General features: G+C 49.4%; 1 protein-coding gene across 1 annotated transcript in view; it reads left to right on the top strand.

Annotated features, from left to right (window-relative positions):
* LOC123755703 (uncharacterized) overlaps nt 1-25,769 on the top strand; it is a 108,449-nt gene that overhangs the window by 70,805 nt on the left and 11,875 nt on the right. Inside the window, exon 8 of the mRNA XM_045738434.2 lies at nt 23,976-24,159. Within this exon, the coding sequence (XP_045594390.1) occupies nt 23,976-24,159 (184 nt within the window). The remainder of the gene's footprint in view (nt 1-23,975; nt 24,160-25,769) is intronic.

Below are 25,769 nucleotides of genomic sequence, written 5' to 3'. Positions count from 1 at the left end.
TGATGAATGTATAGCTGTATTAGTTGATGAATGTGTAGCTGTATTAGTTGATGAATGTGTAGCTGTATTAGTTGATGAATGTATAGCTGTATTAGTTGATGAATGTGCAGCTGTATTGATGAATGTGTAGCTGTTTTAGTTGATGAATGTGCAGCTGTTTTAGTTGATGAATGTGCAGCTGTATTGATGAATGTATAGCTGTATTAGTTGATGAATGTATAGCTGTATTAGTTGATGAATGTGCAGCTGTATTAGTTGATGAATGTATAGCTGTATTAGTTGATGAATGTGCAGCTGTTTTAGTTGATGAATGTGCAGCTGTTTTAGTTGATGAATGTGCAGCTGTGTTAGTTGATGAATGTGCAGCTGTATTAGTTGATGAATGTGCAGCTGTGTTAGTTGATGAATGTGCAGCTGTTTTAGTTGATGAATGTGCAGCTGTGTTAGTTGATGAATGTGCAGCTGTATTAGTTGATGAATGTGCAGCTGTATTAGTTGATGAATGTGCAGCTGTTTTAGTTGATGAATGTGCAGCTGTATTAGTTGATGAATGTGCAGCTGTATTAGTTGATGAATGTGCAGCTGTTTTAGTTGATGTATGTGCAGCTGTTTTAGTTGATGTGATGAATGTGCAGCTGTATTAGATGTGATAAATGTGCTGTTGTATTAGTCGATGTAATGTATGCATTGCTGTATTATTTTATGTATGTGCTACTGTATTAATTGATGTAATGTATGTGCTGCTGTATTGGTATAGTGTATGAGCTGCTGTATGATTTGATTGTTGTGACCTTGGAAATTCTGGAAGTGCCGGACTCCCCACTCTCAATAATGAGCACTTTTGGCCCTAAGTAAGCATGTCAAGAGTAAGGGAAAATCTAGGGTAAAAGACCACCAGTTTACTGCGTGATTTCATAACAAGAATATGAAATTACCTTTGCTCTCGATGAGGCTCTGGTAGCTTCGGGAGTTAACCCCTTGCAATTTGGGTTCCGAGGTAGTTGAGCCCGTTCTTTCTGCCGAGGCTTCCGGTTCATCCCAGCCGCCTTCCTTCTCGAAAGTCTTTCCCTTGGGCTCCACCTTTTCTTCACGGGTAGTGGGCGTGGAAGCGGGGTTTTCCCGGGGCTGCGGTTGAGGGTTTTTGGGACGCGGGGAAGTCCACTTGGAGTAATTGGACTCCTTTTGAACCTGCTTGAGCCTTTGTGCTATCTGGGCAGAGTTTGTTACTTTATGGTAAGGGGTTTTCATACCCCCTCCCTCACCCCCCCCCCTCTCCCTGTATGAGTTTGAGTTTGGTGCGGTTTCTTCCCGGATGCATTTCCTGGAGCCTTTGGGTTCCTTGAATTCGTCTTTCCGGAGGTTTCCTTCTCCGATTTTCCCTCGGGAGGTTTAGGAGGCCCTTGGTGCTGACCTCTGAGACCTGGATTATGCCTTTGTAATGGAGCAACCCCTTTTGAGTTCGGGGTCTTCTTATCTGTATTGGGTGCATTGTGAGGTTCCCGAGTTTTCCTGGCTGGCAGACTCCTTTTTTCTCCTTGGGGGCTTGGCATATTTTCTGTCGTACCTGTGCACTTGAGTGGTGGGAGGAACACCTGCAACACCACTGTGTTGCAGGTGTTTTGGGGGGAGGGCTCTCTTGAGTTTCTCAGTGATTGCCTCTTTGCTTTCCTGTGATGTTGGTCAGGAGCAGTTGCATGCTCAGGTGCCCACTCTTTCGACTGCTTTGACAGCGGAGAACCATCGAGCTCGTGGTCATTTGGCTTTGGTGTTGCGCCTCTTCGGTCGTCTGGAGTTGTCTTCGAATTGGCGTTTGGAGGATATGGGGGTGTTGAGTGAGGGGCCTTCAGCAGCGGTTTTGGTCTCGGTAGCTGAAGCGTTGTCTGCCTTGTTTAACCTGCTCAGCTATTAACCCTTGTGTGGCTCCGGGCTATTTACCATTTGTCATCCATAGGCACATATAAAAAAAAAAATTATTTTTTATTCTAAACCTGTTAATTTGTGTTCTCTGATCATGGGAAAAGTAATAAAAAAAATCATAAGTGGCATATATTGCCCGCTATAGGGTGGAGAAGTCTGGCAAAAAACAGGCGCTGACTCAGTGTGCGTCCCAGGCGGTCTGTTGCTTTCAGCTGTCAGGCAGGAGTGGCCACAAAGAGATAGTTACCTAATTATTTCAATGTCTCTGATTGATTTTTCATAGTTTTTTTGCTGTAATATTATTCAATAGTGTGTAGTGTGATATATAATAAAATGAGTGAATTATCGCTGTACTAAAAAATACGGTGTGCATATTGTCGATTCAATTATGTTCATCAAGCAGTGGACAAATACTTTGTTGGTTATTACACTATATACACAGCTTATATATATGTATCTGCATGTTATGTTCACCCATAACGAACCACTAAGTTGCTATTATGAGTCAAAAAGCAACGAGGAGTGACCGCCACACACCAGCCAGCCACTCACTGCCACTCCCTCCCTCAACACCTCACTCGCCCACATTCTCCTCCCACCATACTGTTTTTGCTTTTATTCACTATATACAGATGTTATATATAAGTATCTACATTCGTGTTCACCATAACGAACCACTAAGTTGGCATGCTGAGTAGCAGTGGCAGCCTGCCACTGGCTGCCACTTCCTCCCTCCCTCAACTCATCTGACTCACCCACATTCTCCTCCCACAATACTGTTTTTGCTTTTATTCACTATATACAGACGTTATATACAAGTATCTACATGTTTTGTTCACCACAACTGTACAACTAAGTTGATATAGTTAGTTCAGGCACTAAGAGACGTTGCCACACACAGTCAGGTGGCAGCCAGTGGCAGCCCGCCACTGGCTGTAACTCCCTCCCTCCCTCACCTCACCTGACTCGCCACCATTCTCCTCCCACCATACTGTTTTTGCTTTTATATACAGACGTTATATATAAGTATCTGCATGTTTTGTTTAGCATAGCGAACAACTAAGCTGCTATAGTGAGTCCAGACAGTAAAAGGTGATCACACAGAGTCAACAGACAATGCTACCTCCCTCCCCACCAAGATTACTCCTCCCACTACAGCGCTAATTATCACAACAATCCTGCTATTATCAGAATCCTGGTCAGTTTTATCACAGTCAGGGGTCTTCTGTAATAATATCATTGCTAAATAATAGCATGAACATGTATATTATGGCATTTTTAGGCGATGCTGTGGCCACAAGCTGAATAGCAGTGCTGTGAGCTCATGCTGCGTGCATCAGGCTTGGTAGCTCACTCGATACCGAGGCCCCTCACACCCGGGAATTTGGCCCACGATTTTTTTTTTTTAAATGGCATCTGTTTACAAGAGCCCTGATGTAGGTGTGGTGAACCCCATGTATCCACGGGTCGTTTAAATCTTGTGTAGTACTCCAATACATCATATGATGTGCAGCGCAGGTTACTGCAAGTCACTGAACACATCATATGATATGTTGTGCACTTGAAGGGGGTTAATAGCCTTCAACACTACCAGGCAAAAGAAATTAAAAAAAAATTCAGATTTATTTCTATGTGGAGCCCCTACGGCTTCCTGGAGTTATTGGGCTAATGTGTGTGCTTATTAGACCGGGCCATTATATATGGAGTTCAACCTACTAAAGACCACGAGCCAGAACCTGACCCCTTCAGAGAGGTTTCAGGGAGCAGTGGCCCTGAAAACCCCCCCTTTCCTTATCTGCCATTGCAGATAAGGAAAGACGAGTTATACCTACCTTTCTGGGTTAGGCACCCAGAAAGGTGGGTATAACAAAACAAACCCCACATGGTTAGAAACTAACAATGAAAACTGAACCGAGGCAGAACTCCCTTCAATCCCAAGGAAACAAGTAAACGTCACACTCCACCTGTGCGCCGCTTGTCCGCACAGCCCTCCCCTCCCCAAGAGGGGAAGGAGGGGGAGCCCTGGACCCCTGCACTGGCTACTCAGACCTCCAGTTCAGAAGCCAAGCCTCAAAACGCGAAAAACAACTGACCGAAAGGGGGGAAGGTTACCAGGGAGCCTCCGGGGCTCACCCAGAAATTGGTGTTTCATTACATTCAACGCTGGTTTTTTTCGTCTTATAAAAGTGTTCATTTGTGTTCCCTGACCACGGGGGAAAAAATCGTAGGTGACGTATTTTAGCTGCAATAGGGTGAGGAAGTTTGGCAAAATTGAGGCGTTGACAGAGTAAGCGTCGGAGGCAGTTAGCTAGACCTGAGCTGTAAGGTGGGAGTTGCCACAAAGATATTATCATCTAATTATTTCAGCGTCTCTGATTTAATTTTTTCTCTGTTTTCTGGGGGGAGCCCTGTTGGCTTCCCGGAACTATTCAAGCTGATATGCTAATGTCAGACTTTGGCAGCAGTTATGTGTATGGAGTTCTGTGGGCCTACCGGGGACCACGAGCCAGAACCTTCCCCCCCCCCCCCTCACAGAGGCACGAGGCGCAATGGCCAGTAGAAACCCCCATGTGGTTGGAAGCATTCTATGAAAGCCATCGACTGGGTTAGGCACCCAGAAAGGTAAGTGTCCCGAAACAAACCCCTATTCTGGTGAAAATTGCTACAAAAAGCTGAACAAGTGGATAGAACTCTCCAAACAGAAACGAGCAAATGAGCATGATCACATGTCGCACTCTGCTGCCTGCGCAGCTCCCCCCTCCCTGGAAGGGGGAATCCCAATCCTTCGCGCTGGCCATCCACACCCCAGTTCTGAGTCTGATGCTATAGGCAGCGGTCGTGTGCTCTGGCTCCAGTGGTTGTTTCAGCACTGTGCCTTGTGTGTGGTGTCTGTCTTCTAGGTTGTGTGCGAGCCAGGAGATATTCTCCAGTACTTGAGCTGTATGCACCTAGGGCTCCCTTCCCTAGGTGCCCAGTATGTACTGCCCTTGGGGCCACCTTCCACAAGTTCCTTGGGTTTTGCCTCTGCTAGGCAATTTACTGCTCGGTTTTTGGCAGGCCTTTGTGTGCTGGGATGTTTTGTCTCCCTCGTTTACCTTAAGATATGGGGCAGTTTGCACTGGTACAGGGCGCAGGGTACTGCGTAGCTTGTTTTCACCATTCATAGCGCCCGGCTCTGTTCCGCCTGGGTACACTGTCCTCTTGCAGGGTTTTCTTTTCCTGCCTGGTGGGGTGGCCTGTCATGGTTGCCCCCCTGAGTATGGTTCCTGGGTATTAATTTATCTTTAGGTGGTACCCCCTGCTAGGTCCCCGTGAGTGTACACGTCCCGGGAGTTCAGCTCTCGCTAAGAGCTGAACCCCTTTGCCAAATTCTACCAATTCTCTTTGGTAGAATTGGGCGCCGGTTAGCAGTACCCTGCCTGGGCTTCCTCAGCTTGAGTTCCATCTCGGCACTCTGGGAATCCCCTAGGGGGCGCGTGGGTCCGATGGATGTGACCCCTCCCCGAGTTCCCCCTCGCTTTGTGCGAGTTCAAGGGTTACTCGAACCTGCCGAGTCACCCTTGTCTCAGGGTGACTCTCATTGTTTTTGCCTCCATCACGTTGCCTGTTGGGTTTTTGACACCTTCGACCTGGAGTCCTGTGAGTTTTGTTGCTTGCTGGTGACTCAGTTTACCCAGTCTAATGATGACGTTCTTCGGGTACAGGCAGCGTAAGTTTTGCATGTTAGGTTTAGATTGTTGCAACGAGCTAAGTTGGTTGCTATGCTGGATGCCCCGAGGCTGACCTGTTTTGCTTATAGGGACCCGGTCTTTTGGGTGATGGTCACTTCGGCCTTGGTTTCGTCCACGCTCCCTCATCCTTTTCCTCCTGTGGTTTGGTCTCCCCCCCCCCCCCCCCCACTGCTTCTGGCTCCGAAATGTCTGAGGGTTTCAGAGTCGGGGCAGGGTTTAGATGGTCTTGAGACTCGGGCAGTCTCGGGAATGCCCCTTCCGGTGTGGCGACAGAGGCATTCGAGTCTGCTCTCCCTGCCGAAGCCTCTGGGTCTGACCAGTGAGGCCCCCCTTCCGTCCGGCTTTTATGGCTGCCGCCAGCCTTTTCTTTTTTATGCTGGGGCTTTGGGAGATGACTCGGCCCCGGGTCAGGATGTGACGGATCCTGGGACTAACTTGGGGGTCTTGGTCCCCATTTGACCCCGCCTGGGTTTTTCTACTCTCTGAGTGGGGCTTACTGTTACAAGGAGAGGGGGTTTTCCTTTCCCCTCTCTGCGTACGAATTGGATTTGGTGTCTGCCCCTCCCCGGATTCAGTTCCATGTACCTTCGGGTGCTTCGGTCCCGTCTTTCTGGAGGTTTTCAGCTTCCCACATCCAACCTGGTGTGGTGTGTGCGGCCTTTGCAGCTTACCTCCTGCATGACCTGGATTACGCCTCCGTCATGGATTCGTCTTCGTTCAGGTTTGGGTCTTTGTTTCCCTACTGGATCCAGTATGAGGTTCCGGAGTTGTCCTAGCTGGCGGACTGTCCTGTTTTTGGTTTGGAGGTGTGGCATTCCTTCTGTCTTTTCTGCACACTTGAATAGGGTGAAGCATTGACGGTGGTCCAGGTTTTCCTGGGGGTGAGTTTGAACACCTCAGCGAGTGCTTGTTTGCCCCTGCCCTTCCTCGGGATCTAGGCGTTGTACAGCTCCATGTGCAGGTCCCTTCTCTTTCAGCTGCGCAGGTTGCTGAGGACTTGCGAGCTCGTGGCCTCTTGGCTTCAGCTTTGCGCTTCTTTTCCCTCCTTGAGTTGTCTTCAGACTGGCTTGGGGAGGATGTGGAGGCGCTTGGGGCCGTTCCTGGGTCCAGTGCCTTGGGCTCGTTGTCTGTCTTGTTGGAGCTGTTTGCGCCGATCCTGAGGGATGCGGTGTCACTGTTTTATTCCTCCCGGCTCGCGTGTTCACAGGCGGTGCTTGCTTCCTCCCTGAATCTGCCTGGGCCATGGCTCTTAGGTTGTCTTCACCCTTCTGTCCCTTGCTGTTTGCAGATTCTGCTGTGGCGCAGTATCTGCAAGCGGCTTTGGCTAGTTGTCGTCCTATGTCTGATTTGTTGGTTCTCCGGCAGGCCCCCGGAGGGGTCGTCCCAAGGCTCGAGGTTCCGCTTGTTGGGGTAGGCCACTGGTGCCAGTTTCGGGGCCGGCGCCTCCTTCAGAACCGCCTTCGTCTGGTCGGCACAGTGTTCGCTCTGTGCGGGGCTCGAGTTCTCGTAAGGGGCACCAGCCCTTTCGTGGTTTGTACCATTGACCGGGCAATGGGGAGAAGGCTTGCTCTGTTTGCTCATGCCTAGTCTTACAATTTGTGGGCTTTACGGGTCGTCTCCGATGGTCTGCGGTGGCATTGGGTGGCTCCTCCTCCTTCGGGGGGGGGGGGGCACAAGGCTGATGGGGCAGGCCTCTTTCCCTGTGCTCTGTCAGATCATCTTGGAGTGGGTTCGCTTGGGCATGGTCGAAACGACGATGTCCCTCAGGTGGGTCTCCCGCCTGTTTCTGGTCCCGAAACAGAACTGTGTGGACCTGAGCTTCATTCTGGACTTGTCCCGTCTGAACCCCTGGGTTCATCCCTCCTTTCGGATGACTACACTGTGCCAGGTCCAGCTTCTGTTGGAGCTGGGCCCTTGGTGTTCCTGGACCTCTGGAATTGGATTCATCCGGGATGAACATGGATTCATCCGGGATTCAGGGACTGGCTTGGTTTTGTTGTGGGGCGTCAGAGTTACTGCTTTCGTTGTCTCCCATTCGGGTTGAATCTGGCACCTCGCGTTTTCACACGCCTTATACGGGTCATGGTGGCCCGTCTGCATCTTTTAGGTGATCGGGTGTTGACCTACCTCGACGACTGGCTAGTTTGGGCTCCCAGCCAGTCTACATGTCTGCTAGCCAGGAGTTTGGCTCTTTCTCAGCTCGCCGGGTTCGGGTTCTTGGTGAACTGGAGGAAGTCCCATCTGGTTCCCTCCCAGGTTCGGACTTGGCTGGGTCTTGTTTGGGACTCTCGGACTGCATCTTTGTCTTTCCCGCCAGGGGTCTTTCCTTCGCCTGTGGTCCTGCCTTTGCCGTCGGGGGACTCCCGGGTCACCCGGCGGTTGCTCGAGGGTCTATGCGGGAGCCTGTACTTTACAATGTTGCTCTACCCACCAGGTCAGGTTTGGCTGCGTCGCCTGTTCTGGTTCCTTCGGGGCCATCCCTTCCTCGTCTCTTGTGAACGCTGGGTTCGACCCCTGGGGGCCTTGCGTCGATTGCTGCGTCACCGGCTTCCTCTTTGGGTTTTTCTGGGTTCAGTACCTTGGCACCTACCTGAGCCCTCGCTCTGTGTGTGTTCACGGACGTATCGTCTCTTGGCTGAGGCTTTGTAACCAGTGCTCACCAGGCCGGCCAGGGGCGTAGGGGTCCGTCCTTCTGTCCTTCCATTATTATTATTATTATTATTTTAATATACAAACTGCCAGATTCAACAGTTAAGGAATTCACTGACCAGATCCACAAAATAGAGAATATCCTTGATAACCTAGCAAACCCAGTACCAGATACTATCTTCCTTGGAGACTTCAATCTACCCAGCTTAAAATGGAGAATAGTAAACAATAACATTATAGCAGGAAATCACCCTGGAAATATCCAACCACAGGTTAGAGAACTACTGAGATTGTGACAAATTCTCACTCAGTCATCAGATTACAGAGCCAACTAGGAACGAAAACATGTTGGACCTGATATTCACGGACAATGATGAGCTACTCGGAGACATTACTCTCCCAGACACTACGTACTCGAACCACAAGCTCATTGAAGTGCAAACTAACATTAATAATGGTAGTAGGCCCAAGAGAGACAACACGCGAGAAGGGTTATTCAATAAATTCAATTTTAATAATAAAAGAATAGACTGGGAGAAAATTAACAAGGAACTTACAAACATTCAGTGGGAAAATATTCTAAGAAATAAAATTCCTACACAAAGAATAGAAAAACTGACTTCTGAAGTACAGTATATGAAGTCTGTTTGAAACATGTTCCTTTGAGGAAAGCCAGAAAGAGGTCCAATGTAGAAAGAGAACCCAGACAACATTACAAAAGAAGGAAGAAATTAACAGAAATGCTTAAGCAGACGTGACTTTCCATACAAAGAAGGAATAATTTAAACAGGGAGATTGAAGAAATCGGACAGAGACTGAAGCATTCATATCAGAGTGAAGAAAGGCAACTAGAACAGAAAGCAATTCTAGAAATAAAGAAAACCCCAAAATATTTCTTCATATATGCTAAATCAAAAGCAAAAACCACTGCCAGTATTGGACCTATTCATATTAATGAAGGTTCATACACTGAGGATGACAAAGAAATTAGCAAAATCCTAAAAAAGCAGTATGAGGACATGTTTAGCACTCCGATACACTGCATGAAAGTGGAAGATCCGGACAATTTCTTTGTGTAATATCCAAACCCCTGTAAATATAACTAATATCAACACAAGCGTAGCAGATTTTAAAAGAGAAATTGACAATATGCCCATGCACTCAGCCCTGGGGTCCACACTCGTGGAATTCAATATTTATAAAGAAATGCAAAGTGCCATTAGCACAGGCACTCAGTATAGTGTGGAGGAAGAGCTTGGACATGGGGGAGATACCAGATGCGCTTAAAGCAGCAGACGTGGCTCCTCTACACAAAGGAGGAAGCAAATCATTGGCAAAGAATTATAGACCAGCTGCACTAACATCCCACATAATAAAAGTATTTGAGAGAGTGATCAGGAGGTAGGTCACTAGTTTCATGGAAACCAATGACCTCCACAATCCAGGCCAACATGGATTTATAGCAGGAAGATCATGTCTCTCACAGCTACTTGATCATTACGACAAAATCACTGAGGCATTAGAAGAAAAACAGAATGCAGATGTATACATGGATTTTGCAAAGGCATTTGACAAATGTGACCATGGAGTGATAGCACACAAAATGAGGTCAATGGGAATAACTGATAAAGTAGGATGCTAGATACTCAATTTCCTGTCGAACAGAACACATATAGTAACAGTCAGTCAAATAAAATTGAGTCCAAGCGCAGTTAAAAGCGGTGTACCTCAAGGTACAGTCTTTGCACCACTGCCGTTTCTTATTCTCATATCAGATATAGACAAAAATACAAGTCATAGCTTCGTGTCATCCTTTGCAGATGACACAAAAATCAGCATGAAAATTACCTCTGCTGAAGACATTGAAAAACTACAAGTAGATATTAACAAAGTTTTCGATTGGGCAGTAGAAAATAACATGATGTTTAACAGTGATAAATTCCAGGTACTCGGGTATGGCAAAAATGAGGATCTGAAACATTATACAGGGTACAAAACACAATCGAATCTTCCCATAGGACGAAAACAGCTTGTCAAGGATTTGGGAATAATGATGTCAGACGACCTAACGTTTAGGGAGCATAACCAAGCAAATATTGCGTCAGCCAGAAAAATGATAGGATGAATTACGAGAACCTTCAAATCCAGGGATCCCATCACAATGGTTGTGCTCTTCAAATCACTTGTGTTGGCCCATCTTGAATACTGCTCAGTACTCACTTCCCCTTTCAGAGCAGGAGAGATTGCTGAAATAGAGGGAATACAGAGAATATATACAGCACGCATAGATGCGATAAAGCACCTTTATTATTGGGATCGTCTCAAAGCTCTCCAAATGTACTCACTAGAAAGGAGACGAGATAGATACCAAATGATATACGCATGGAAAATACTGGAGGGGGCCAGGTCCCAAATCTACACAGTAAAATAACAACGCACTGGAGTGAACGATATGGAAGAAAATACAGAATAGAATCAGTGAAGAGCAGAGGTGCCATAGGCACAATCAGAGAACAGTGTATAAACATCAGAGGTCCGCGGTTGTTCAACGTCCTTCCAGCGACTATAAGAAATATTGCAGGAACAACCGTGGACATCTTCAAGAGAAAACTAGACTGTTTTCTAAAAAATTGTCGTACCAATCGGGCTGTGGTGGGTTTATGAGCCTGCGGGCCACTCCACGCAACAGCCTGGTAGACCAAACTCTCACAAGTCAAGCCTGGCCTCGGGCCAGGCTTGGAGAGTAGAACTACTCCCAGAACCCCTATCAAGCAGGTTGGGCCCACAGCACGGTGTGGGAGTTCGCGGCGGTTTAGTTTGCGCTTCGCAGGGTTTGGATCGCCTGCAGATCAACGCTCCAGCCCCATTCAGACTGCTCCCTGGTGGTTCATTGCCTGAACCAAGGGGGTTCGATGCGGTCCCTGGCTCTTTGGCGCTGGTCACTTTGGGTGACTCGTCTGCTGAGTTCTTGGGGTTTGGCGCTACTGCCAGTTCACGTTCGGGGGGTGTCCATCATCTCGTTGGTCAACTTCTGGACGGCCTGTCTCGTTTCGTTCCCCTGTCCACGGGATGGACGATCGATGCCGACTCATTCAGTTGGCTCTGCCAGATGTTCGGGCGCCAGGAGGTGAACCTCTTCGCGTCAGCGTAGTCGCGGCCCCTACCGGTGTATGTGGCTCCTTTTCCCGACTGCGAGGCTGTCGGGATCATTGCCTTTCGGCAGGAATGGTTGAGGTGGGGGTTCCTGTACCTCTTTTCCCCAGTTCCGCTGTTGCTCCAGGTCCTGACTCACTTGGAGACTTACCAGGGAAGAGTAGGCCTTTTGGCCCCTTGGTGGCTGGCCCAGCCTTGGTTTCAGGCGCCGCTTGCACGGTGTCCAGTCCTGGAGGTTTTCCGCGGCTTCGCCTCTTTCAGCAGATCGGGCCGGTGCATCACATAGCTGGTTCGGTCTTCTCCTCGCGTCTACGCTTATGGTATTTTTTACTAGAGTCTATCATCATCTCTAAGGTGATCAGGAGGCTTCGTTGTTAGTGTCCCGCCTGCGGGTTTCGTCTAGGCAGCAGTATAAAGTCTCTTGGCGGTCCTTCTGTTTCTTTCTTAGGCTTCATATAATGACGACTTCAACAGGACAACGCATACTTCATTGTCGGTTAAGGTTGTCTTGTCCTTTTTTTCTTGATTGTTCCAGGACCGTCGTCTAATGACGAATACTGTCGCCTCCTATCATGTGGGGATGACAGAGCCGCTGCAGCCTGCTTTCAGCACTGATGTTACTTCAGTGCTGTTTCGCAGGCTGTCTTGTGCGTTGTTTCACCTCCAGCCTGCTCATGCGCTGCTTGAGCAGTCCTGGTCGCTTGACAGGGTGCTCTCTTATCTCTCTTCTCCTCGGTTTGTAGTGGCCCCTTCGGTTCAGGACTGTTTCTCTAAAGCTCTTTTCTTGTTGGCAATGGCCTCTGGAGGTAGGGTCAGGGAGCATCATGCATTCCCGGCGCATGGGTTTCTGCACGTTTGGTCTTGGTGGTAGGTTTGTTCATTTGCAGCCGTCTTCTTCTTTTCTGGCGATGAATGAGACTGCTGTTTTCTAGAGGGGTCCTTGGATTGTTGATACTTGGTTTGTTAGGCCAGGAGTGCATCATGTGTCTGGGTGTGGCTCTTCACCGTTACTTGCGAGCCACGGACTCTGTAGCCGGGAATGCGCTTTAGGTTGATCCGGTCTCCCTTCTTCCCTGTTCCAGGGTTCGGGTCTCCCAGGTTGTCCACAGGGTTATTCGCTCTAGCCAGCCTGTGGTCTATCCCAGTGCCCATGACGTTCGCAAGTTTGCTGCTCTTGCTGCTGTTTTTGGTCATATGTCCTGGGTTGACATTCGGGCACGAGGTTTTTGGAGGTCGTACAGGGTCCTGGCTGCGCGTTACTTGGTAAACGTTCCTGGGCCTAGTCAGGCCAGTGTCACTTTGGGGCGGCGGTTGCAGCCAGTTGCTCGACTTCACGTTGAGGAGTGAGCAGCAACTGCTTCCCGAGTATGTCCCTATGGTTTTCATCTGTGGGTAGGTAGCTCCGGCGAGCCGACAGGGCTTCCCCAGAAAACCAGCGTTGAATGTAATGAAATGCCATTTTCTGGGTGAGTCCTGGAGGCTCCCTGGCAACCCTCCTTTTCCCTGGTCTGCGTTTTTTCACGCATTTTGATATCCAGCCTCAGAACTGGGGTGTGGATGGCCGGCGCAGGGGTCTGAAGCTGTGCAGACAACGGCGGGGCGATGTGTGACGTCATGCTCGTTTGCTTGTTTCTGTTTGGGGAGTTCTATCCACTTGTTCGGCTTTTTCTAGCAATTTTCACCAGAATAGGGGCTTATTTTGAGATGCTTGCCTTTCTGGGTGCCTAACCCGGTTAAAGGGTTAGTTAACCCAGGAAAAGGCTCTTTTCCTGGGGGGTCGAGTAGGGGAGCTTTATGTTCTCCGGCGCAGGGGTTTCTGCTCCTTTGGTCCTGGTGGTCGTTTTGTTCGCTAGCAGCCGTCTCCTTCTTTTCTGACGAAGAATGAAACGGCTGCATTTCGAAGGGGGCCTTGGGTTGTTGCCTGGTTGGTCAGGCCTTGGGTGCATCATGTGTTGTGTCCGGTTGCTGCTCTCCGCCGTTATTTGCACGCCACCTCTTCAGTGGCTGGGGATGCGCTCTGGATTGACCCAGTTTCCCTCCTTCCCTGTTCCCGGGCTCAGGTTTCTCAGGTTGTCCACAGGGTTATTAAGTTTAGCCAGCCTGCAGTTTATCCCCATGCCCACGATGTGCGTAAGTTTGCTGTTTTGGCTGCGGTCTTTGGCAACATGTCTTGGGTTGACAATCGAGCGTGGGGTTTTTGGAGGTCGAACAGGGTCCTGGCTGCTCGCTACCTAGTGAATATTCAGGGACCAGGTAAGGCTTGTGTTGCCTTGGGTCAGCGGTTGCAGCCAGTTGTCTTGACTTCGTGTTGAGGCGTGAGGACGAACTGCCTCCCGGGTAAGTCCCTGTTTTTCCTTATCTTTGGGTAATTAGCTCGGGGGAGCCGACAGGGCTTCCCCCAGAAAATCAGCATTGAATGAAATGAAACGCCATTTTCTGGGTGAGTCCTGGAGGTTCCCTGGCATCCCTCCCTCCCTCCGGTTGGCGGTGTTTTTTCGCATTTCTGGGCGAGCCCCTTCGGCTCCCTGGAGCTATCCAGGCTGAATGGATATGTATAACTTTCTGGCATCAGTCAATGCATGGAGTTCTTGCCTACCGGGGACCACGAGCCAGAACCTGGCCCCCTCTAGAGAGGCACGAGGAGCAATGGCCTATAGAGACCACCGTATGATTGGGAGCATTCTATGTCTGCCATCGACCAGGATAGGCACCCAGAAAGGTAAGCGCCCCAAAACAAACCCCTATTCTGGTAAACTATTGCGACCGAAGACCGAACAGGTGGACAGAACTCCCCAAGCGAAAATTAGATAACCATCATAACGTCATCATGTCGCCGCGCCGCCGTCTGCACAACCCCCCCCCCCCCCCTCCCCGGGAGGGGGAAGGGGGGGAGCCCCCAGACCCCACCGTCGGCAACCCAACCATTAGTTCTCAGGCTGATGGGATCTGGTGTGGTCGTGCCTTTGGCTCCTGTTTGCAGTTGCAGTTCTGTGCCTTGTGGTCTGAGCTGTCCCTTCCGGTGGTGTGTGGGCCAAGAGTATTATTCCACGGTGCTCGGGCTGCATGCACCTAGGGTTATCTTCCCTAGGTGCCCTGTAAGTACTGCCCTTGGGGCTTAGGGCCATCTTCCCTGGGTCGCCTTGGGGTCTACCTCCGCTGTGCCGTGTACTGCTCGGTACTTGGCCGCCCTTGGGGTCAGCTGGGGTTTTTTCTTGCTCTTGTTTGTCTCTGGGTAGGGGGTAGTTTTCGTCACTGGTAGGGGCGCGGGATACTGCACAGCTAGTTTTCACCATTAACAGCGACCGGCTCTGTTCCGCCCAGGTACGTTGTCCTCTTGCGGGGTTTTTCTTTTGTTTTTGTTTTCGCCTGGTGGGGGGGGTCTGCCTGTTTGGTCCCTCATTGCTGTTCCTGGGGTTGTCTCATTCTTGTTGTGTTGTTGGTCCTCCCCGCTTGGCCCCCATGAGTGTACACATCCCGGGGGTTCAGCTGTAGCAGTTTGTTTGGTAGTTTTGGGTGCTGGTTCGCAGTACCCTGCCTGGGTTTCCCTTAGCGAGTTACCACGGCTAAGGGCCCTGGAAAACCCCACAGAGGGCTACGTGGTCCGATGGATGTGACCCCTGAGTTCCCCCTCGCGTCCTGCGAGTTTGAAGGTTGCTCTCTTCCCTTGTCTCGGGAGGACACTCACCGGTTTTGCCTCCGCCATGCTGCCGTTGGGTCGGTGATCGTTTTGACCCGGAGTCGTGCGACGTGTGTTGTCTGTACGTTCTCCAATTCACCCAGGCTACTATGCCTGATATGCGGGTGAGGGCAGCTGAGGTGTTGCATGCTCGCTTTAGTTTGCTGCAACACGCTAGGTTGGTTGCTGCCCCGGATGCCCCGAGACTGCCCCGTTTTGATTATAGGGACCGGGACTTGGGGGTGGGAGTCGCTTCGGCTCTGGTTCTGTCCGCCCCTCCGAGTCCTTCCCCTTCTGTTGCCCGTTCGGTCCACTTCCCCCCCTTGCTTCTGGCTCCTAAACGTCTGAGGGTTTCGGAGCTGGGGCTGGGTTTAGTTGGTTGTGAGACTCGGGCAGTCTCGGGGATGTCCCCTTCTCGGGCGGTGGCGGAGGCATTCGAGCCTGGTCCTTCTGCCGAAGCTTCTGGGTCTGGCCAGTGGGCCCCCCTTGTTCCTGCTTTTTCGGCTGCTCCCACCTTTTCTTTGGGGGTGGGGGCTCAGGAGGACGGCTCGGCCCTGGGCCCTCTGGGCGAGATTCATGGGGTTGGTGAGGGGTTGGCTTGGGATGCAATGGGCCCCATTGGACCCTGCCTGGGTTTTTCTATCCTCTGAGCGGGGTTTGGTGTTACAAGGAGAGCGTTATGAAGTTCCGGAGTCATCCTGGTTGGCAGACTGTCCTCTCTTTTCGTTGGAGGCTTGGCACACGTTCTGTCGGTGCCGCGCGCTTGAGTGGCGAGAGGTTTCTTTGGCATTGCAGGTTTTCCTGGGGGGCGCTTTCGAGCATCTAAATGCTTGTTTATTCGCCCCTGCCCTTCCGCGGGATGTTGGTGTCATGCAGCTTCACGTGCAGGTTCCTTCCCTCTCAACTGCCTTGATTGTGGAGGATTTGCGGACTCGTGGCCTGCTTGCTTCGGCTCTGCATTTCTTTTCCCTCCTTGAGCTGTCTTCGGATTGGCTTAAGTTGGATGTAGGAGCGCTTGGGGCCTCTGCTCGGTCCGGTGCACTGCCCTCTGCTGTGCGGGCGTCGTCTGCTTTATTGAAGCTCTTCATACCCATCTTGTGTGATGCGGTTTCGCAGTTCTATGCTTCTCGCCTCACGTGTCGTCAGGCGATGCTGGCTTCCTCCTTGGAGTCCACCTGGGCCCTGGCTCTTCGTTTGTCCTCGCCCTTTTGTCCGTTGCTGCTGTTTGCAGAGTCTGCTGTGGGGCAGTATCTGCAGGCTGCCTCGGTCAGTTGTCGGCCTATGTCTGAGTTGTTGTTGCTCTGGGGGGCTCGCGGGGGTCTTCCTGGAAGGGTCGTGCCAGAGCTCGGGGGTATTTTCGTTGGGGTAGGCCTTTGGTGCCAGATTCAGGGCTGGCTGTGCCTTCTATTCCGGCTGTGGCTGGACGGAGTGGGGTCCGTCTTGTTTGCCGCCTTTGGTTCTCGCAAGGCGCGTCGGCCCTTTCGCGGTTCGTCCCATTGACGGGGCGATGGGGGGCGGCTCGCCCAGTTTGCCCACGCCTGGAGCCACGATTCATGGGATTTTCGGGTCAATTCGTGCGGCCTGTGGTGGCGGTGGGTGGCTCTTCCTCCCTCGGGGGATTCGGGGCTGGTGGGGCAGGCCTCTTCTCCTGCGGTCTGTCGGGTCATCTTGGAGTGGGTTCGCTTGGGCGTGGTCGAAACGACGATGTCCCTCAGGTGGGTCTCCCGCCTGTTTCTGGTCCCGAAACAGGACTGTGCGGACCTCCGGTTCGTTCTGGACTTGTCCCGTCTGAACCCGTGGGGTTTGTGCCCCTTCCTTTCGGATGACTATGCTGTCCCAGGTCCATCTACTTTTGGAGAGGGGCGTTTGGATAGTGTCCCTGGATCTCAAGGACGCGTATTGGCACGTCCCGGTTCATCCGGGGTTCAGGGACTGGCTCGGTTTTGTTGTGGGGCGTCAAGGTTACCACTTTCGTTGTCTTCCCTTTGGGTTGAATCTGGCGCCACGCGTTTTCACGCGCCTCACTCGGGTCGTGGTGGCCCGTCTGCGTCTGCTAGGTGTTTGGGTGCTGGCCTATCTCGACGACTGGCTGGTTTGGGCTCGCAGCCAGTCCGCGTATCTGCTCGCCAGGGATTTGGTTCTTTTCCAGCTCGCCGGGTTCGGGTTCTTGGTGAACTGGAGAAAGTCCCATCTGGTTCCCTCTCAGGTTCGGTCTTATGCTGGGTCTGGTTTGGGATGCTTGCGCTGCTTCCTTGTCTCTTCCTCCGGCGGCTCTCTTGCACCTGCGGTCCCGCCTTCACCCGCTTCTGAGGGGTTCCCGGGTCACGAGGCAATTGCTCGAGGGTTTGTGAGAGAGCCTGAACTTTGCCATGATGGTTTACCCGCCGGGTCAGGTGTGGCTTCGTCGGCTGTTCTGGTTCCTTCGGGACCGGCCCTTCCGCCTCTCTCGCAATCGTTGGGTTCGACTTCCGGGGTCTTTGCGTTGGTTGCTGCGTCGTCGGCTTCCTCTTCGGGTTTTTCGGGGTTTGGTGCCTTGGCGCCTTCCCGAGCCCTCGCTCGATGTGTACACGGACCCGTTGTCTCTTGCTGGGGTTTTGTGACCAGTGCTCACCAGCCCAGCCAGGGGCAGTGGAGTCCGTCCTTCCATCGGGCTCACAGCACGGTGCGGAAGTTCGCGGCGGTGTGGCTGTCGCTCCGGAGGATTCGAGTCACTCGCGGATCGACGATCAGACTCCATTCGGACTGCTCCCCGGTGGTTCATTGTTTGAACCACGGTGGTTCGATGCGGTTCTTGGCTCTTTGGGGCTGGTCGCTTCAGGTGATTCGTCTGCTGAGTTCTCGGGATTTGGCTCTCCTCGCGGTTCATTGCCGGGGGGGGTCTCCAATGTCTTGGCGGACGGCCTGTCCAGGTTCCGTGCCCTTTCCACGGAATGGACGGTCAATGCCGACTCCTTCAGTTGGCTGTGCCGGATATTCGGGACTCCGGACGTGGATCTCTTCGCGTCGGCGTGGTCGAGGCGTCACCCGTTTGCGTGGCGCCCTTTCCCGACAGCGAAGCCGTCGGGGTCGACGCCTTCAGGCAGGACTGGGCGAGGTGGGGTTACCTGTACCTCTTTCCCCCAGTTCCGCTGTTGCTCCAGATCCTGACTTGCTTGGAGACTTACCGAGGTCGAGTTGTCCTTCTGGCTCCTTGGTTTCAGGCGCTGCTTGTTCGGTGTCCGCACCCGAGGGTCTTCCCGCGGCTCCGCCTCTTTCAGCAGATCGGTCCAGCCCTGTACGAGGCTGATTCCATCTTCTCTTCGAGTCTTCACGTCTAGTGTTTTTGACTCGGGTTTATCATTCCTTGTATGGTGCGCAGGTGGCTTCTTGTTGGTCTCCCACCAGCGTGCTTCGTCTCGGCAACAGTATGAGGTTTCCTGGCGGTCCTTCCGGTTTTTCCTATCACTGCGTCGGTGTTCTTCGGTCTCTGAAAGGGTTGTGCTGTTCTTTCTCTCTTGGTTGTTTCAGGACCATTTTGAGCGGTGCGGTGCATTTTGAGCGGTGTGGTGCGTTTCGAGCGGTGTAGACTATGGGAAGAAATGCAAACTTTTGTTGAAATGACTCGCCCACTTCAGCTTGCTTTCGGTGTTGATATTACTTCTGCCCCGTTTCACAAGTTGTTTCATGCGTTGTTTCATCTCCGGCCTGCTCATGCGCCGCCTGAGCCGTCTTGGTCTTTGGACCGCGTGCTCTCGTTTCTCTCTCTGCCTCGGTTTGTTGTGGCCCCTTCCGTTCGGGATTGCTTTTTTAAGGCTCTTTTTCCTGTTGGCATTAGCCTCGGGGGGTCGGGTTGACGAGCTTCATGCTCTCCTCCGGCGCCGGGGTTTCTGCTCTTTCGGTCTTAGTGGTCGTTATGTTCGTTTGCAGCCATCTCCCTCTTTTCTGGCGAAGAATGAGACGGCTGCGTTCTGGAGGGGGCTGTGGGTTGTTGATGCCTGGTTGGTCAGGCCGGGGGTGCATCATGTGTTGTGTCCGGTTGCGGCTCTCTGCCGTTATTTGCGCGCCATGGCTTCCGTTGCCGGGGTGCGCTGTGGGTTGATCTAGTTTCCCTTCTTCCCTGTTCCCAGGTTCGGGACTCTCAGGTTGTCCGCAGGATTATTAAGTGTAGCCAGCCTGCGGTTTTCCCCCGGGCCCACGACGTTAGTAAATTTGCTGCTTTGGCGGCTGTCTTTGGCAACATGTTTTGGGTGGACATTCGAGCCCGGGGTTTTTGGAGATCGAACAGGGTCCTGGCCGCTCGCTACCTAGTGAATGTTCCTGGGCCTCGTCGGGCCTGTGTTGCTTTGGGTCGGCGGTTGCAGCCAGTTGTCTCGACTTCGCGTTGAGGAGTGAGGACGGCCCGCCGCCCGGGTAAGTCCCTGGTTTTCCTTATCTTTGGGTAGTTAGCTCCGGGGAGTTGAAGGGGCTCTCCCCAGAAAACCAGCGTTGAATGTAATGAAACGCCATTTTCTGGGTGAGCCCCGGAGGCTCCCCGGCATTCCTCCCTTCTCCAGTCGGCGGTGTTTTTCACATTTTTGACATCCAGCCTAAGAACTAATGGTTGGGTCGCCGACAGTGGGGACTGGGGCTTCCCCCTTCCCCCTCCCGGGGAGGGGGGGTTGCACAGGCGGCGGTGCGGCGACATGATGGCGTCATGATGGTTATCTAATTTTCGCTTGGGGAGTTCTGTCCACCTGTTCGGTCTTCGGTCGCAATAGTTTACCAGAATAGGGGTTTGTTTTGGGGCGCCTACCTTTCTGGGTGCCTATCCCGGTCGATGGCATAGAATGCTCCCAATCATACAGGGGGTCTCTATAGGCCATTGCTCCTCATGCCTCTCTAGAGGGGACCAGGTTCTGGCTCGTGGTCCCCAGTAGGCAAGAACTCCATGCATTGACTGATGCCAGAAAGTTATACATATCCATTCAGCCTGGATAGCTCCGAGGAGCCGAAGGGGTTCACCCAGAAAATGGCGTTTCATTACATTCAACACTGGTTTTTTGGACATCCAGCCTTAGAACTGTGGGTTGGGTTGCTAGTGGGTGGGTCTGAGGCTTCCCCTTTCCCCTCCCAGTGAAAGGGGGGGGGAGGTTGTGCAGACAGCGGGGTGGCGACATACTGACTTCATGCTAGTTTGCTCATTTTTGTTTGGGGAGTTCTGGCCACCTGTTCGGCTTTCGGTCGCAATACTTTTACCAGAAAAGGGGTTTGTTTTGGAGCACCTATCTTTCTGGGTGCCTGTTCCGGTCGATGGCAGACATAGAATGCCCCAAACCACAGAGGGGTCTCTATAGGCCATTGCTCCTCGTGCCTCTCTATAGGGGGCCAGGTTCTGGCTCGTGGTTCCCGGTAGGCAAGAACTCCGTGCATTGACTGATGCCAGAAAGATATATATACACATCCATTCAGCCTGGATAGCTCTGGGGAGCCTCCAGGACTCGCCCAGAAACTGGCGTTTCGTTACATTCAACGCTGTTTTTTTGCAGCAATATTATTCAATAGTGTGTAGTGTGATATACAGTGACTCCTCGATTTACGAATGCCCTTCTTTATGAACTTTGTGTTACGAGCCCAATTTCTTCTTAAAATCTGAATTGGATTACGAGCTTTGCCTCGGGTAACGTTGTTTGTTGATACAGGTATGGCCGACCTAGCACGTGGTGGCATGGCGACAGCGCTTCAGTTTTCCAGTGCCTCCTGCCTAGTGACAATCATGCTTGAATTCTTTTTTAAAGAATTAAAGTGTTTTTCAGATTTTTGGGTATTTGAACATAAAAATTATTATTATATATCTTACCATGGGTCTCAAAGAAGCCAGTGGTAAGGTTCAATTCAAGAAAACACATATGAAGATGACCATAGAGAAAAAACAAGAGATTATTCGTAAACATGAAAATTGTACACGGGTTGTTGAACTATCTAGGCAGTACAATAAATCTATGTCAACTATATGCACTGTAATTGCTAAGAAAAAGGACATTATCAGTGCTAAAGTGGCAAAAGGCATATCAACAATCATGAAACAAAGAATAAAAACACTTGAGGATTTTGAAAAGCTATTAATTTGGATACACGACAAGGAGTTAGCAGGCGATGGTGTTTCAGAGGACATCATTTGTCAAAAAGCAAGGCATGAAGGCCTTTCAAAGAAAACCCCCTGGAACAAGTGATGCAGATACGAATGAGTTTAAAGCGAGTCAGGGATGGTTTGAGAAATTTAGAAAAAGAAGTGGCATTCAGTGTTGTGAGAGTTGAGTGTTGTGTAAGTTGGTGGAGGAACACAGCGAAGAACTGATCACTGAAGAAATCCTAGCCCTTCACAAGGAGGAGCAACAAGAGGCAGCTGAGGAAATTTGTTCAGGAGAGGAGGAGGCAGTACAAAATATCCCTTCCTCAATAATTAAGAAGTGGTGTAGACTATGGGAAGAAATGCAAACTTTTGTTGAAACAACTCGCCCAGAGCAAGGTGTAGTAGGCTTAAGGCTTGAGCCTTAACCTTTTTAATGACACTGTGATGGTTTTTAGTGGGAAAAACAAGCGGTGAGCCACAAGCAGGTCCTAGTGGTATGCAGGCAAAACGTGCCAGAAAGAGAGAGTACCCCAGAGAAGTCATCACTGCCTGATGGTGACTCTGTCTGCCCCTATCCTCAGTTTCATTACCTGTTCTTTAACTGTTGTATTTCTCATGATATGGCTGTACAGTAATTTAGGTTGAGTCTTTGCCTTGCTTGCTATGTCATTTTCATATTGCCCTTCTGCCTCTCTTCTCACCCTGACGTATTCATTCCTGGCACTCTGGTATCTTTCTCTGCTCTTAAGTGTCCTGTTATTTTTATTGTTTCTCCATGCCCCTTGTACTTTGCTGCTTTGCTAGCTTACATCCCTGATTAAACCATGGGTTTCTTATCTGCATTTCGTTTTTTTACCTTTTGGACTGGGACAAACTTGTTTGTTGCCTCCTTACACTTCTGCGTGATGTAGTCCATCAAGTTTTGGGCCGTCTTTCCCTCAAACTCTGTTTCCCATGTTACATCTGTCAGGAATTATATTATCTCCTCGTAGTTTCCGCTTTCGGAATGCCAGCCTTTTGTTTTCAGTTCCCTTTCTTGAGTTTATTAATCCTTCTTTGACCAGATACTCAAACGTCAGTACACTGTGATCACTCATTCCTACTCGGGCCTCAAAACTGATTTCCCTTATGTTTGAGTCGTTCAGGGTGAAGACTAGGTAGAGTCTCGCTGGTTCATCGTTGCCTCTCATTCTTGTGGGTTCCCTGACATGCTGGCTTAAAAAGTTTTATGTCGCCACCTCCAATAGTTTAGCTCTCCATGTATTCTAACCTCCATGCCGTTCCTTGTTCTCCTAGTCCATCCTTCCATGATTGAAGTTCCCCATGATGAGCAGATGGGATCTGTTTCTACAGGCAGCAAAAGCTGCCCTCTCAATTATAGGGTTAACTGCCATGTTATTGTTGTTGTCATACTCTTGCCTAGGTTTTCTGTAATTTGGTGGAGGGTTAAATATCACTGCTACTACTACTATTGGTCTTTACACACAGAAATCACAATAGCGTGATGCATCACATGAACAAATCCACGATGGTCTTCCCATTGTCATGGTGCCTGTTATGTAGTACTTGTTATGTAGTAATTGTTTGCTGCTTGCTTAAAATATTGTTTGCTGGTGGCTTAAAAAAACACTGCTGGCTTAAAATGTGACCACAGCCTTCAGAACTGCCAAAGAACTCCCTAAACTACATAGTTTGGGGAGTTCTTTGGCAGTTTGCAAGACTGTGGTCACATTTTAAGCCAGCATTAGTTCTTTGCTCCTGCTGACTTTGAGTGCCTTTCCTGGTGGTGGTATAAATAAATGTCCCTGCTGCCTGCACCTCAATGAGGGGGCCAGGTTATAGTTTTTGGTCCCTAGTAGGGCAATGGAACTCCACAATTGATGGATCTAGTAGTATGCACGTTATCAGAGAGAGCTTCAAGGAGCCACTGGAACTCGCCCAGAAATTGGCATTTCATTACATTTAACACTCGGTTTATTTTTCAAGATGACTGCTGTTTGCTATTTCCCCAGGCCTGCATCTGGGTGTTCCCTTTACCACATATGACTGAAATCTTGAGCAATATTTTAAATTGTCCTATGTTGACTCGTGCGGTAGGGATAGAAATGTCACAATTATACCTGTTTGACATACGCATCTGAAGGATTAGGTGAGGTTTGCTTAAACATCACATTATACATTTTTGGCCATAGATTTTGTCAGATAATATCACTTGGATTATATATAATATACAATAATAAGAATTGTAAATATATTAGTTTATTTGTTTGAAACTTAGGTTGGATCTGTGGCCCACATCCTAAGCAAAATTGGTGCATCACTCACTATACTGAACATTGTTCGGTGGAGTGGGCAAGTAAATTCAGCCTGCAAAGTGTGTGTGGCAACCAGATGTTCTCCAGAGAGAGGTTCTTCCATGAATAGGGGTTGAGAGCAGGGGGGATGATTCATTACAAGGTTTTACTGTAACCAAGGTTCCCTGCTTCTGCTTCTGATTTTACAGATGGATCTTTAAACCCATCAAAAAAGCTCATATATCATTCTTGGTAGCAAGTGGTAGATAAAGCAGCATTCCTTTGTAGGAATTCTTCATATAAAAGAATTCTTCTATAGGAAGAATTCTTTGTAATAATTCTTCCTACAAAGGTTCCATGTGAACTGGTTGAAATGTAGAGTTAATACTAGAGGTCACCCCCTCAAGTTAAACCTCTAGATACAGGACATTAAAGGGATAGTGAAAAGCTTTTATTTGTATTAACAGACAAGAACAAGATGAAGAGAAAGGAAAGCGGGTCCTGGGTGATGAACAGTTTGTAACAACGTTGCCTTTAGAAGGAGAGCCAAAACCTAAACGGGGCAGACGACGAAAACACATTGAGCATCAGGCAGAGCTGAATGAAGCAACATACCATCTCAAATTAGAAAATCAGCAACTACAAACAGGTGTAAGTATCTTGACATTTTATGTTAACAATCAATCAGTAGTTCTTCAATATTGTACAAGCTTATTTTCAGGTGAGGTTTTCTTTTACTGCAAAAGTTTTCTTCCTACACAATACATCTTCGTTTCAAATTGTATGTACAGTACATACATATTCATTTACTTTTACACTGCACGATTTTCTGGTGCCGAGATTTTGTGGTTATTGCAGCTTGTTCATTTGGAATTGACTTTCTTCCCCACTACTCCAGTTTCGCTCCCCTTCCCCCCAAATGTTAGCCCAAACCAAATGAATTGACGCCTTCAAGAAGAAATCATACTTGAGGCAAATTATTGTTGCCATTTACAAACAACCCTAACTTAGACGTTGCAGACAGCCATCGCATGGTAGTCCATTTCACCCGGTATCTTGACCCAACGCGTCCTCTCAAATAGTACATTGCATTTTGACGTACTGTATCAGGACGTACTTTTCGCCCCAAGGCTAAAAGCTGATGTACTAAAAATCATAGCTGCTCACAAAATTGAACTGATGTCCTGTTTTCTATTCATGGGTCCTCAGTTAGGTTCGGACAATTTAGTACAACAGTTTAGTGATGAATGTTCGAGAGGATGAGCTGCTTGACCAGTTACCCACCTCGCTTGCTCATCTGTGCTTACCTATCAGTGACTGCAGGAAGTGAGATCTAGCTCTTCATGCCCCACCTCCTAGCCATGTATACCTGATAAACCTAATTATGTCTCAACATTGACATTTTTATCATATTTTCTAAAGTTGTGGATGGAATTGGCTTCAACAGCCTCTTCCTTCAATGCATTACTCTTGTCAACTACCCATACAGGGGAACAGAACTTCCTTATATATCTAAATAAATTGCCATCCACACTTCTGTGGAAATAAACGTTCCATTCACCTGGACTGTATGGATCTTGAACCGTGGGCCACACACGTGTGAGGCCGTAGCTCTATTGACTCGGCTATGAGCAATCTTAATAAGGAAAGTTCTTCTTCGTTAGTAATTCTTCTGGGCTTCCAGGAGTAATCAGGGAAAGTCGAAAATTCCAGTTTGGAAGCAGGATGCTGCTTCTGGAAACTTTTAAAGACTGACTGCTCATAACCCAGTTGATATTAGTCACGGCCTCACACGTGTGGGGTGCACGGTTCGAGACCCATACAGTCCAGGTGAATGGAATTCCTTGTATCTCTTTGATTCAGTTCCATGTCCAGCTTCTGTTAATGTCCCCTGTGTCTACTTTTTTAAATATAAATAGGTCTTTGTCCACTTTGTCTATTCTCCTCGAGCTCTTGTATATGGTTATTCAACCTGTTCTCGCACTTTCTTAGTCAATATTGACTTATTTAATACGTGCATATGTGACATACTAAACATACTAGTTTACCTTGAAAAGCTTCATAGAAAACCCCGACCTTACCTAACCTTCTTAGTATGTTAAGATAAGCATCTTATTGCTTCGTAATTACAATTATTACTTAACCTATACCCATAATAGGTTAAGTATTACAATTATTACTTAACCTATATCTATAATAGGTTAAGTATTACAATTATTACTTAACCTATACCTATAATAGGTTAAGTAATAATTGTAATT

The sequence above is a fragment of the Procambarus clarkii genome, chromosome 43 (assembly GCF_040958095.1).
Source record: "Procambarus clarkii isolate CNS0578487 chromosome 43, FALCON_Pclarkii_2.0, whole genome shotgun sequence".
Taxonomy (NCBI): Eukaryota; Metazoa; Arthropoda; class Malacostraca; order Decapoda; family Cambaridae; genus Procambarus; species Procambarus clarkii.
The sequence above is the reverse complement of the archived record's forward strand: the minus strand, read 5'-3'. Positions and strand labels throughout refer to the sequence as shown.